A 13642-nucleotide genomic window follows, 5' to 3' on the forward strand; every position below is an offset into this window, starting at 1 on the left:
TGATTTAATCGACGACCGGAGATAAGGGGATCACGTTGCTTAACATTTATTTCTATTTTCATGTTCACCGATTGGAAAGTACACCAAGCCCAAATCAAGGGTCCATTTATCCCTCAGGACGTATATCTGCTGCTAGTACTCTAAGGCTTTATTGCTGAAAATACAAAAAACAGCCTTTTCAGTATTTCTACAATAAACAAAAGTGTAAGCGTGGTATGATATTCAAACGCCGCCCTTGATTTGCCTTTTTATGGTGGCCGAGCCAAATAGCTTCAAAGACGACCGCCGCTTCGCCCCTGTCCGATGCACAGCAAATATTTTACGCAGCGCGTGCAATCGCAGAAACACGTTTTCTACCGGATGAGGAGAATCCCAGCGAATTCTTGCTATGAAGTCACCAGCAGTGGTGCAGCGAGGGGGGATTTTGGGGGATAACCCCCCTCCCCCCCCCCCCCCAGAGCAGAAAAACTTTTAATAGTAGTAGTAGAATTGAGATAAAGGGTGCGTCGACGGCAAGGTCATTTTGCACCACTACTCAATCGTTTGATTCAAGACTCATTATAAATGGATCTTTACTATGCAATTTTTTAACATAAAATAGAGGGAGGCTTTTAAATTTTGTTGAAAAGACCTATTTCCTTGAGAAACAAAATTGTACTATTTAGATTGGTGGGGTGGTCTCCTAGAATAGATTCTAGGTCCCCATCCAGATTGAACCGTGTCCGCGCATCACGGTATTTGTCGCACTCTGTCAAGATATGTCGGATGCTTAAAAGGCACCTACACTCGTCACATTGAGGAGCTTGCTTCTCTTCGGTAAAAAGAAAGGCATGAGTCAGAGGGCAGTGCCCTATCCTCAAACGAGTGATACCTACTTCCTCCCTTCGATTGATCCTGGTAGAGGAAGGCCAAGCTGACGTTGTATGTTTGATGCTTCGCAGTTTATTGTTATTCAAAGTCCTCCACGACTCCCTCCACTGTTCAAGTACAACATTTTTTAGTGACCCTCTTAGGTCTTCGTACGGAACTAGCGTTGATTTAATCTCTTCGTTAGTAAGAGCTTCCTTGGCCAACAAATCTGCTTTTTCGTTTCCACGTATCCCCGCATGTCCCGGAACCCAAAGAAAGCAAACACTTATTCCCTTGTTCATGAGAGTCAGCAGCGTGGCATGAATGTGTTGAACAACTGGATGCAAGGGTAAGAAGCCAGAAATGGATTGTAAGGAGCTACGGGAGTCGGTGCATATGACAAACGAGCCATTTTCGCCACTCAAGGCTTCCAAATCCATTTTAATTGCGAAGAGTTCCGCCGTATAAATGCTGCACAGCGGATGCAGCTTCGCCTTAATGGCTCCATGTAGAGGAGAGAACGCTGCACATGCGCAGGCAGAGTTACATTTCGATCCGTCCGTGTAAATGGGGATTAAATTGGGGTGGTTCCATCGAAACTTAAAATACTCACGTTGGTATTCCAAGGGAGTAGTGGAGGATTTTGGCCGAGGTAGTAAAAACATATTAACCGTAGGAGTGGGAGTTAACCAAGGTGCGTAAGTTGAGTACGCAACAGGGTATACGTCCGGTAGTTTAAAATCACATCCGAGAATAAAATCATTAAAACGAATACTTACAGGTCTCGTTGCCCTAGACCTTCGATTAAAAACATTTAAAAGCCGAGGTTTAAAAAGTATGTCGTAGCATGGGTGACTCGTCATAGATAAAATTTTGGATACGTAACTGCAAAGCAGCCAAGTCCTACGGTAGCACAAGGGAGGTTCTCCTGCGTCAGAGTGGATGCTTGGAACTGGGCTTCGAAAGGCCCCAGTGCAGAGTCGTAGCGCGGCGTTGTGCAAAGAATTTAACGCTCGTAGATACGAAGGGCGGGCAGATGCATAAACAAAGGAGCCGTAGTCTATTTTAGACCGCACCAATGTGCGATATAGTAAGAGTAGGGTGGTACGGTCTGCTCCCCACGATATGTGACTCAAAAACTTTAAAATATTTATAGACTTAGAACAACTTGCCTTCAGATTATTGATGTGATCTCGCCAGTTGAGTCTTTGATCCAATGTTAGTCCCAGAAAACGGATTGACTCCACAAATGGGAGATTTCTTCCGCTAAGACGAAGTGTAGGAGGAAGGTGGACGCCTCTGACACGGTGGAAGTGAACGCATTTGGTTTTCTCAGTTGAAAATCGAAAACCGTTACTATGAGTCAGCGTGAGCTGGATCAATCTCGATATATTAGCCACTCTAGATGACCTGCAAAAAATCGCCAGGTCGTCAACGAATAGTGGCCATTATCGGCGTCTGGATGTATTTAGCTACGTCGTTGATCGCAATAGCGAAAAGCGTCACGCTCAAGACGTACACCTGGGGTACTCCGTTGTCAAGAGGGTAGGGACGCGTTAGGAACTGCCCTGTCCTTACTTTAAAAATACGGTTTGTTAAAAAATTTTGAATAAAAGTCGGTAGGTTACCCCTAAAACCCCAATCATGCAGAGTACGTAAGATTTTTCTGCGCCAAACCCGATCGTAGGCCTTCTCTATGTCGAAGAATACCCTAACCACGTGTTGGCGGAGGATGAAGGCTTCTTGGATATAATTCTCGATCCTCACCAAGTGGTCCAAGGTGGAGCGGCCCCTTCTAAATCCACTTTGAATATTGCAGAGAAGGTTTCGGCGTTCCAACCACCAAATGAGCCTCCGATTAACCATAACTTTTAATTTAGTAGTTTACTTTATTGGATTGATATTACTGATATAATAGTGTAAGTATTAATAAAATATCCCTCAGAAAGCCGTAAAACTCACCATTTTGAACCATTTATCTTAAAATTCCGCAATTTATTTATCTCGTATCTACAGCTTATCCTGGTGGGTATTCCATACCCCCACATACCCCGGTATTAGTTCCACCTTATACCCCCCCAGCCTTATTTCCTAGCTGCGCCCCTGGTCACCAGCACACACGCCACGTCGCACAGCGTATTTACCCCTATTCATATTACCCCTCATGTGGAGGGGAACTCTTACACTTGTTCCTCACACAAGGCATCAGTACATAACAATCATTCCGATTGCATTTAAAATGTATCAGTCTCATTCCCAAATATTTAGTGTGCTACAGCTCTTCAGCACCTTAACACCAGCCGCCACTGTTTAGAACACGCTCAATGCACAACCTGTATCCTCCGGATTCACACTAGTCTCCTCTTTTCAACCAACCACGCCTAAAACTACATCTTTCCATATTCTCTACAAGATTTACGCTCCATTTTCGTGCATACCATCTCTAACGCCTAGAAGTCTCATATCGTCCTCTTTCGTTAACGTCCATGTTTCCTTTCCGTAAAGCACCATACTCTAAATCCGTCTTTTGGCTTTTGATTTCACTGACCCCTTATATCAGCTCTATTCTAATCATAGATCGCTCCCTTTCAAACGCAATTCCCATTTCGAAATTCTTACTACTGCGGTATCCTTTTTCCTGAAACGTTTTCCAATTAATGACCTAAGTATTAAAAGCGAACAAAAACTAATTTATTATAACAAAATAGAAGATATAATGACTAAATACCTTAGTATAATCGTAAAAAATGAAACCCCTTCTAGATTCGTAAACAGCTAAAATAAAGACACATTAACTGCTGGCTACGATAAGGCCTTGCCATTTTTTGACAATCAAAACTCGGAAAAAAATCATTTTTTCCGAGGAAATATTCCATTGGTGTAAATATATTTATCCAATTAACAAAAATTGATCATTAATGAAGAAGAAAGCTTATGAAGCTATCTTCATCAGCTTCAACCAACGTAAAAAACTATTTAATGTCAATCAAGTAAAGATGATGAAGTCGAAAGAACCATGTTTTTTCCTGAAAATTGCCAGTGAAATTTTTTTTTTAATTTCTTAACTCTCCTTTATCGAAAAAATATTTCTACAACTAAATATAAAGTCTCCTGAATGACATTAAATCCCTAAAAAGTGTCACGTGCGAGTTGATTTCCGTGTTCCTAATGGCGAAATCATGCCCCCACCAGGCCTTAAGGGGTTTACCATTGGGTGCATCCAGGGGGAGTGATCGCTCAGTGATCAGTGAGCGGACTCTGACGTCACCGCTCACTGAGCGATCACCGAGCACCCTGGATGGTGAAAGCTCAGTGAGCGCTTCGGTGGCGACTTTGAAATTGTTAATAAAAAGACATACGGTAGGCCACTTAAAATCTAACGTTAAAAGAAATAGGTAGGGTAATTAATTAATAATGGAAAATATTTCTGTATAAATTATTATACATTTAAGGTAATTTGTATTAATAAGCAGACAAATGGTTGTTAACTATGTTGTTAACTATATAAATATTAAGTATATGCTGAATTGTCATAATGGTCATAATCTCATAATCGTTGCGACAAATGAAGAGAGACAAGCCAGGTCCTCGTGGTGCACGTGAGGACATCTTTCATTTGCTGTTCCGGCTCCAGAGTGAGTAGTTGTATTCGAGGTTTCACAAGGTAGAAAATTGCTGAAATGGAGGCTGCGCTTCAGGCATTTTTATTGGACGACTTGAACCTTAACGAAATTGTAGCCAACGTTATCCAGCTTGCCTACCCTATTGAAGAGGAGGAAGTAGTGGAGTGGCTTGTTCCTCCTGCGAGGAACGAGCAGTACTACGAAGAAACTGTCCCACGCTACAGTCCAGACGACTTTAGAAAACATTTCCGGATGTCGAGAAATTGCATGGAGGTACGTAAAATGTTACTTTTATGTCTTTTAGAATTTTTCCTTGCTCAACTTGTCGGAACTGAAGACACGTGTTTAAAGGAATTCGAGTTCTTCGATGGCTATTTTACAAGGGGATTGAGAATGCATGTTCTAAAGCTGCATCCTTAGGCGTGTTTACACGATAGATTTACTGGGGCAAGTGGATTCGTAACGACACTTTCAAAAGCCACAACGGCCGTGTGAACACCCGGCAGTGCGAAAATGCATGTCCAGCTAATATCCCGTTCTAAGTTTGTGTATCTATCGGATCATTTGTCCCTTAATGCACTTGCACGGGTGGTCTAAACACGGCTACATGCTGGGGAGATCAATGGTAATTTTATTTAAGCGTGGGCTGTTTTGCTGTTCATGAAATTCACAACTTTTTGCAAGATATATTTTGGAATGCAAGGTAGTAGCTTTCGTATGCCGCCTTTATCCCCCCAGAAGCAAAAATTGCGAAGCGAAATCAGTACTGAATTGAAAGGTATGTATTCAACAAATCTTCTTTAAACCTACAAAAGTAGATGTATATTATTATAAGATATGTGATTAAAGTAAAACTTTATTTCAAGGAAATAATCTCATAAATCACATGGCTTGCCCCCCTAGTTATGATCTTATTGGTATTATATATTTCTGTCTATTCCAGTTGCTCTGCGTGGACATAGGGGCACGATTAGAATCCGCCTGCCGAGACGTCCCACTGCAGAAGGAGGTGATGGTTTGTGTTTGGGTGCTAGCCAAACAAGAATCCTTCCTATCTGTGGGGGACAGATTCGGAATAGCTCCCAGCACAGCCCACTTTGTATATGAGGAAGTGGTGCAGTGCCTCCACATGGCCATGGATGACTACATCAAGTGGCCCACTGAAGCCAAGGCCCTGGAGTCTGTGAACGTAAGTGCAGGTGCTCTTTCAAGGGCACACAAAAATTACGCTTAGAACTGCTATTACTAATAATGTGCCATATGAGTTGTGGTTCAATGAGAGATTGTTGGAAGAGGAACTGTGCCGTTTGAGGGTGTTCAGGTGTCGTGCTTGGGCATATGAGGAGTTTAGTGAAGCTGAGATGTAAGAGGCTTGAGCCAAAGAATATGCTCTCTAGGTTATACAAAAATTACTGGGCCATCGCATAGACAATTGAGATAACATGGAAGGGAAAATAAAAAATTTGGCTCATGTTATGAAAAATGATATTTCAGCTCAATTAGAATTTTCATAATGCTGTGCTATTTTTTTCATATACCTTAAAAATGATGCTATAGGTGTATATGTTTAACTTCATCAACAAATTTTTAAACTAAGTTACAATTTTTAAACCTTTTGTTACGTACTGGACATCGTACGCTTCAGGTTTCAAGTTATTGAAAACAGGCAGAGTTAACATGGTCCAAAACACACTTATCAGAAAATGTTGTTAAGCCAATTTCAATAGAAGAAGATCATATGTTTATCAGCATTATTCTCTTGATCAATTAACTTGTCTTAGCTTAGCTTAATTATAATACAATTAATATATAAAAATATTACACAACTACTAAAATCTTGTTACCATGGTATTAATGAAAAAGACAATGAGAAAGATACCAGAGTTCATATTTTAAGATTTGTTAAATTATATTTACATGGTCTTTTGTTGTTCATCACTGCAGGAGGAGATATAACTTTAAATCACCTCTCTCTTTATTGTGTGCAATACAATCGGGCGTCATTGGCCATTTACAATGCCCTGGAGGACCGGTGGGTACCATCGGGGGTGCAGCAACGAATTAAAGCTAGGGGGGTTTTTAGGCGCAATCAATAGTGGGGGTCTGGGGGGTATGGAATACCTGCCAGGGCAAGCAGGAGGTGTGGGGGCCCTTCCCCAGAAAATTTTTAAGGTGGTTCAAAATGGGGAGTTTAATCCTTACACTATTCTAATAGTAATATTAATGCAATAAACTATATTAAACTTAAACTTTAAAATTTATCTGAGCTCTTGGGGGGAGGGATTATCCCCCAAACTCCCCCCTCCCCTTGCTGTGCCACTGGGCACCATGACTGTAACTTAGTTGCTTCTCTGAGACAATTTCTGTGATTTCACCTCAAAATAAATTTCCATTATGTTGTACTAGAACCCACTGACCTCTGCATTCTGTCTTCATTTCAACAAATAGGTCTAAATTCAAGTTGATATCTTTAACATGTCTCTGTCGCGAAAAACGTTCGTGTTGCATATCACGTGAAAGCTAATGATATCTGGTGCTGCTTGAACTTTGTCCCAATGTTTAACTTTAATGATTGTGTCATGTATATAATCTTCTCCAGCATAATATACCTTTAACAAACAAACATTGAAAAACAATATCATACAAAGTGTCTTTGAACAAACTTCTGATGGGACTGCTGCAAAATCCTTGGCAGATTAAATAGAGCATCATTTTCATCAACTAGTCTCTTGACATTCAGTTAGTTCTCCAGAATTGCATTCAGGAGAACTGATTTGAGCTGGATTTTTTTAGCTTGAGTTTGCCTGCTCTTCACTGTCGTTTTGTCCCTTTTATACTTTTTCTTTGTCAGTAACATTTTCCCTCTATTTTCTTAATTAATTTATCATCTTCCTTTCTTTCTTAAGAACCCGTCATGATCATTTGCTTTGAGACTACCACCCATTTTTTTTCCTCTAGCATCAGCAGTTGACTTAGGTTTTTCCACCACCATTTCAATCCTGAAAAAACATTAAATTTCTAATCTTAAAAGTTTCAGGCATTATTCTGTGGTGCTATAAAAATACTTCATGTAGTCCACATTGATCATTTTCTGACCTTGATCCCCTCATAATAATAATCCTAATGTCACAAAAATGAATAGAATATAAAAATGTCGGAAATAGAACTGTTATCAATATTTTATTCATAGGGTTACCTGAGCTAACAATTAAATGAATAAATGTCACATTGTCCGAACTTTGAATTTTTTAAGAACGTTTCATGCACACAGCATTTAAATTTCGCTGTAAATAGAATTCTATTTTAAACTGGTTACTATTAGTTACTTCTTTTTTTAGTAAAAGGTTTGCATAGCATGCATTGTATCTTCACCAGCTAGTCGCTTGAAATTGTTGATATGTTTTCTATGTACAGAGAAATCTGTTATTAGTTGTGCTGCTGTTATAAGTACTTTCTGAATTTCTTTGGTTGGCTTTCAATTCATGTCGGGCAGAGCTCTTAGAAGTGTGGAATTTGTAAGCAGTTGTTTAGAATTTAGCAACCATTTATATTATTTCTCTTTGCTTTTTAGGTGTTCCAACTGAGATCAAGGGGTATCCCCAGAGTGGTGGGGGCTATAGATGGGTGCCACATACCCATCCAGCAACCTGCTGGAAACCCAATCGATTATTATAACAGAAAGGGGTTCCACTCAATTATATTGCAGGGTGTATGCGATGAGGGCATGCGATTCATCGATATTGCTGTGGGCATGCCTGGAAGAATGCACGATGCCCGGGTATTTGAAAATAGCCCCCTCCGTCAAAAGCTGGTGGTTGAGAGGGTTCTTGGACCTGATAGGCACCTGATAGGGGATGCTGCTTATCCCCTGTTGGGGTGCCTTATTACTCCTTTCCGAAACAGCGGGAATTTAACTTACACCCAGGTTGTTTTCAACACCAGATTAAGCACCATTCGGAGCGTGGTTGAGCGCGCCTTTGGACTTTTAAAAGGCAAATTTAGGCGCCTCAAATATTTAAATATGGCGAACAGGGGGCTACTTACCAGGAGTGTGGCTGCTTGCTGTGTGCTACACAATTTCCTATTGCAGACAGAGGGTGAGGAGGAAATGGCTCTGGCTCAAGACGATTATGAAGCTTATGAGGAGCCAGAAGGAGATGCCGATGTGAGGGAAGGGGGATATCAGGAAGGGAGAGCGAAGAGGGAGAATACTATGGGGTTGTTATAATTTCTTCTATGTACAAAACAATTTTTTTTAACTGGCTGATTTTATGGAAAGGAAGTAATCTTGTCATTTGGTGAAAGGGATTTGCCTTTGAAATAAATACATTAGTATAATATCTTCTGCTTCTTTAGTCACAACTGATTTTCCTTTTCCTATTACAAATGCTTTCGTGATACAATTGTTTTTTTAGGAGGCGAGAGGAATTGCACGAGTGAATATAGGCCTATGTATGTACATTGTTTTAGCTAAGGTGTACATAAGCCTGGTTGCAGATAGACTTCAGCCATTACTTCACAATATTTGTGTAAATTAACATTGTGATTCAGTAGTGGCAGGTTATCGTATCGTGTGTATCAAGTGCGTATCGTTACCACAAAAACCCTTCCCTTAGGAATATCTCTGGATTACAAAATTTTCTGGAATGAGCATGTTACAAACATCAGCAGCAAAGTCAGTTCTTCATATTACTTACTAACGCAGCTCAGTTCCACTGTGGATAGAAAAACTTCGCTAAAACTATATTATAGCGACTTCTACTCTCGTGAACGTACTTATACAAAATGTCATAGTAATATAGATCATAATTTTGTATGAACAAATGTTGCCAAAAGGGGGCCGAGAGAAATAGGCATAACACTTGTTTTGCCACAAATCTTTTCCCGCTGCAGGCACTTACATTTAGATCCTTGGGGTTCACCAAAATAGAAATGGGTTGATCTAATTACTGCTACAGACTTTACAATGAAGCTAGGCATTAAGTTACACTGAAACCCTTCCATTCATAGGCCTACCCAGCGAGGGGTAGGGGAGCAGCTGCCCCCTACCCCAGAAGAAAAAATTGCTTAAGTCTAAGCAAAATCAGAACTGCATTGAAACAAAAACATTCAACAAATTTTCTTCAAACCCACTTAAAATGATATGCATTACGATAAGATCATTAAATTAACTATTTTTTCGAGGAAATAATCTCAAACTAATGCCACAACTTTGTCCCCCCCATACACAATGGCTTGCCTCTCCTTGTTATGATCCGGGGTATGCCCTTGCTTCCATCAAACAATTATCCGAAACAATTACAGGGTCATTGGTAAGTCATTTAACCAACATTTTCATTTAAATGAGAAGAGATCCATTCACGAGAAATTTTAAAAATTTATATTTACAGAAATCAAATACACTAAAGTAAACATTATATATACATAAGTAAAAAAATTATGTCTGCCTTCCGTTACTCAAATACTCTCTCAGCAACTGGTTTCTTTCCCGCTGAATGTTGTTGCTCTCCTTTAATTGCTCGGCAATTGCATTGAGCGCCTCCACTCTATATGGAAAGAACAGAAAAAAGTTCGGTCATTATCTTGAGGTGTTTACCAACCAGCTACATTTATAGACTACATTTTATGCCCTTGAATCATAACTTATTACAGAAAGACAAGTGATTACATAAATAAGGTCAGTGTCTGTAATAATTAGTAGGTACCTTTTCCTCTCCAACTCCTCATTCATATTCCTCCTTTCTACCAGGCGCTTCCACCTGCTGGGCAGGGCTGGATGAGTATTGAGGAGGGGACCGTGACCCCCCAACACCTCCGACGATGTACTGGCAGCAGCCACACTTTCTTCCGCCCTAACCCCAGTGCCCACCATCTCCTGTATATTCACCGTCTCGTCATTAGTCAGAATGTCAGTCATTAGGTCATAATATGGCCAGTTAACCGTGTTACGGCCAGTGGAATTCTTGGTCTGCTCCACCTTAATAAAAGTCCTATTTAAGTTTCTGAATTTCCGGTCCAATAAGTCATGCGTTATGTTGGTCTTACCGGAGCGGCTAAACACCAGGGCAATCTCCTTCCATAAATCGGTCTTTATGAATTTGGGGTCACGGAACCTACCTAGCCTCTCCCGGTACTCCTCCAGCATCATGAGAATTTTTTTGTTATCCCATTCCTTAGCATCAGTAAGTCAAGGATAATGAATCAGAAAAGACATAACCACATGAAAGCCAATTGCAGGGGGATGAACAATACCGCCTGCTAGTCTTTTACAAGGATATCAGCACAATATTTTTAGCAGGCCCTCTAGCATTCGTGAATTTTGTTTGCAAGTTTTAGCCAAGATTAAACAGGTTATTTTGTAAGTAAACTTTAAAGCCTTCAGCTCCAGCAGACTGATTCACAACCCACACCTTAAGAGGATTTATAACTTCAAAATCATACTGAAAATGCAATGTGCGTTCAAACCATTGTTACAGGCAGCTGGTGCTAACTAGGCTTTTACAAGCCAAATGAAAGAGTTATTACATATGGTCAAGGGTTTCTCAATCTAATTCCAGACCTTAAGCAAGCCCTTTTTAGCCAGGGGCAAAGATACTGGAGACAAGTAGTAATGGTAGTAGTAGTATTTGGATTTAGGGTGCGTCGACGGCAAGGTCATTTTGCACCACTACTGTGCTATTTAATTACAAAAGTTATGTATAAAGTAATCTACTGCATCTGATGTCTTCGTTGAAAGTGTACATAATTAGACTTTATTAAAAATGTTTATTTCTCTGAGAAACCGAAATGTACAGATTAAGTTGGTAGGGTAGTCTCCTAAAAGGGTTTTTAGGTCTCCCCCTAGATTATTTCGTCTTCGCGCTTCGCGGTACTTAACACAATCTAGCATGATGTGTCTAATACTTAATGGACATTTACAATCCCCACATTGGGGAGGTTCCTTCTCTTCAGTAAAGAGATACGCATGGGTCAGGGGGCTGTGCCCTATCCTCAATCGTGTAAGTACTACTTCCTCTCTCCGATTACTACGAGCTGAGGAGGGCCACGCTGCTACCATGTCCTTGATGCCACGGAGCTTGTTATTATTTAGAATCCTCCATGACTCCCTCCATTTTCCAAATACCACGTTTCTTAGAGATGCTTTTAAGTCCTCGTGGGGAACCAGCGTTGAGACAAGAACTTCGTTATTCAGAGCTTCCTTGGCCATAGCGTCTGCTATCTCATTCCCGGCTATCCCCTCATGTCCCGGTACCCACAGAAAATGGATATTCAAACCCTTTCTCGAAAGGGTCAGCAGGAGAGAGTGTATTTCTTGCACGATCGGGTGCACGGGTGAGAAGCCAGAGATGGCTTGTAGCGAGCTCCTGGAGTCAGTGCATATGACAAAGGAGCCGCCGTGGTCACCTAGGGCTTCTAGAGCTGTCCTTATGGCATAAAGCTCCGCCGTGTACACACTGCACATCGGGTGAAGCTTTGCTCTGATGTTTCCGTGGATAAGGGAGAACACTGCACATGCACAAGCAGAGTTATCTTTCGAAACGTCAGTGTAAACGGGGGTAAGGTTGGGGTGATTCCATCGGAACATGGCAAACAAACGCTGGTACTCCGAGGGAGTTGTGGAAGACTTCGGTCGAGATCGTGAAAGAATATTCACCACCGGAGTGGGAGTGATCCAAGGGGGGTGTTCCGAGAATGAAACAGGATACACTTCAGGTAGCGTGAATTCGCATCCGCGAATAAAATCGTTAAAACGAACGCTTACTGGTCTGGTTGCTTTAGTCCTTCGGTTAAAAACATTAATAAAACGGGGTTTAAAAAGTAAACTATAACATGGGTGACTCGTCATTGCTAAAATATTGGAAACGTAGCTACAAAGAAGCCAGGTCCTTCGGTAGCATAGAGGAGGCTCGCCTGCGTCGGTAGTAGTAGTAGTGTTTATTTTATAGGGTGCGTCGGCGGCTAAGGCCATTTTGCACCACTCACTGACTGGTATTGATAAAGGGGATTAGGCCCGTTCTGAAATTAACGTGTCAATAATTTACAAGAGGTATCATTTATATTTTATTGAAAAGTCGAGTTGAATGTAGGAATGCTATCAGTCGGGAAATGTTTTCGGGAGTGTCTCCTAGTACCTCAGCTAGGTTGACTCCGAGGTTGTGATTCACCCGTGCAGTACGATATCTTGCACAGTCCGTCAGGATATGTCGCACTGTTAGTGGACAATCGCAATTTAAGCATTGGGGCTGTATTCTCTCTTCGGTGAAGAGGTATGAATGGGTTAATAAGCAGTGACCAATTCTTAAGCGTGTTAAAACCACTTCCTCCCTGCGGACATTTCTTATAGAGGTCTGCCACGCAGTTATTACGGGCTTTATTTCCCGAAGTTTGTTATTTTGGATTTCGAGCCATTGCGTCTTCCAATTTTGTCTAATCATACCCCTCATGGCATTCCCTAAATCTTCCGCTGGCATTAACTGAAAATCTGTATCCGGAGACCTGAGCGCATCTTTGGCTGCAGAGTCTGCTTTCTCATTCCCTGGTATGCCCACATGTCCAGGGACCCAAGCGAAGCTTATAGTGGTCCCTTTTTTACTCAGGGATAACAGAGTGCTTTGTATGTCCTGAACAATGGGGTGACAAGGAGAATAAAGAGATATGGATTGGAGAGCACTGTAAGAATCTGTACAGATCATAAATGACGCAACACTGTTTTTAATGGATCGGAGAGCAATCCTAATGGCAGTGAGCTCAGCCGTAAAAATGGAACAGTACGGATGCAATTTTGCCTTGAGGACTCCATGATATGGGGATACCACAGCGCACCCACAGGCGGTATCCGATTTCGAACCGTCAGTGTATACGAACGTAGATTCGGAGTTTTCGGCGCGGAATTTCTTGAAAAGTTGTTGGTATTCTCCCGGCATAGTAGTAGATTTAGAGCAGCGAGTAAGATCAAGTCTCAAAGCTGGCCGGGGAATTAACCACGGCGGCACGTTGCTGTACCCAGTGGGGTACGTGGCGGGCAAGGTAAAATTGCGTTCTGCGATTAGGTTTCTGAAGCGAACACTTAGAGGTTTAGTGGATCTTGTCTTTCGGTTAAAAAGGTCTAAAAGCAGTGGGTGAGAAATAATGTTAAAACAGGGGTGGTTCGGCGCGGATAAAATTTTTGT

At 41.3% G+C, this 13642-nt stretch overlaps 2 protein-coding genes across 2 annotated transcripts; one reads left to right on the forward strand and one right to left on the reverse strand.

Moving 5' to 3' along the window:
- Window positions 1-4529: 4529 nt before the first annotated feature.
- On the forward strand, window positions 4530-8700 carry LOC124164453 (protein ALP1-like). The gene is made up of 3 exons (XM_046541778.1): window positions 4530-4745; window positions 5416-5661; window positions 8044-8700. Exons 1-3 carry the CDS (start codon window positions 4530-4532, stop codon window positions 8698-8700), a joined length of 1119 nt encoding a protein of 372 aa, XP_046397734.1.
- Window positions 8701-9909: 1209 nt separating this feature from the next.
- On the reverse strand, window positions 9910-10914 carry LOC124164454. Its single transcript, XM_046541779.1, has 2 exons — window positions 10178-10914; window positions 9910-10018 (listed from the first exon to the last, which is right to left on the reverse strand). The coding sequence occupies exons 1-2, from the start codon at window positions 10618-10620 to the stop codon at window positions 9910-9912; spliced, it is 552 nt and encodes a 183-aa protein (XP_046397735.1). The 5' UTR covers window positions 10621-10914.
- Between the last annotated feature and the right edge of the window lie 2728 nt (window positions 10915-13642).

The sequence above is a fragment of the Ischnura elegans genome, chromosome 8, assembly GCF_921293095.1.
Source record: "Ischnura elegans chromosome 8, ioIscEleg1.1, whole genome shotgun sequence".
In the NCBI taxonomy this organism is placed as follows: Eukaryota; Metazoa; Arthropoda; class Insecta; order Odonata; family Coenagrionidae; genus Ischnura; species Ischnura elegans.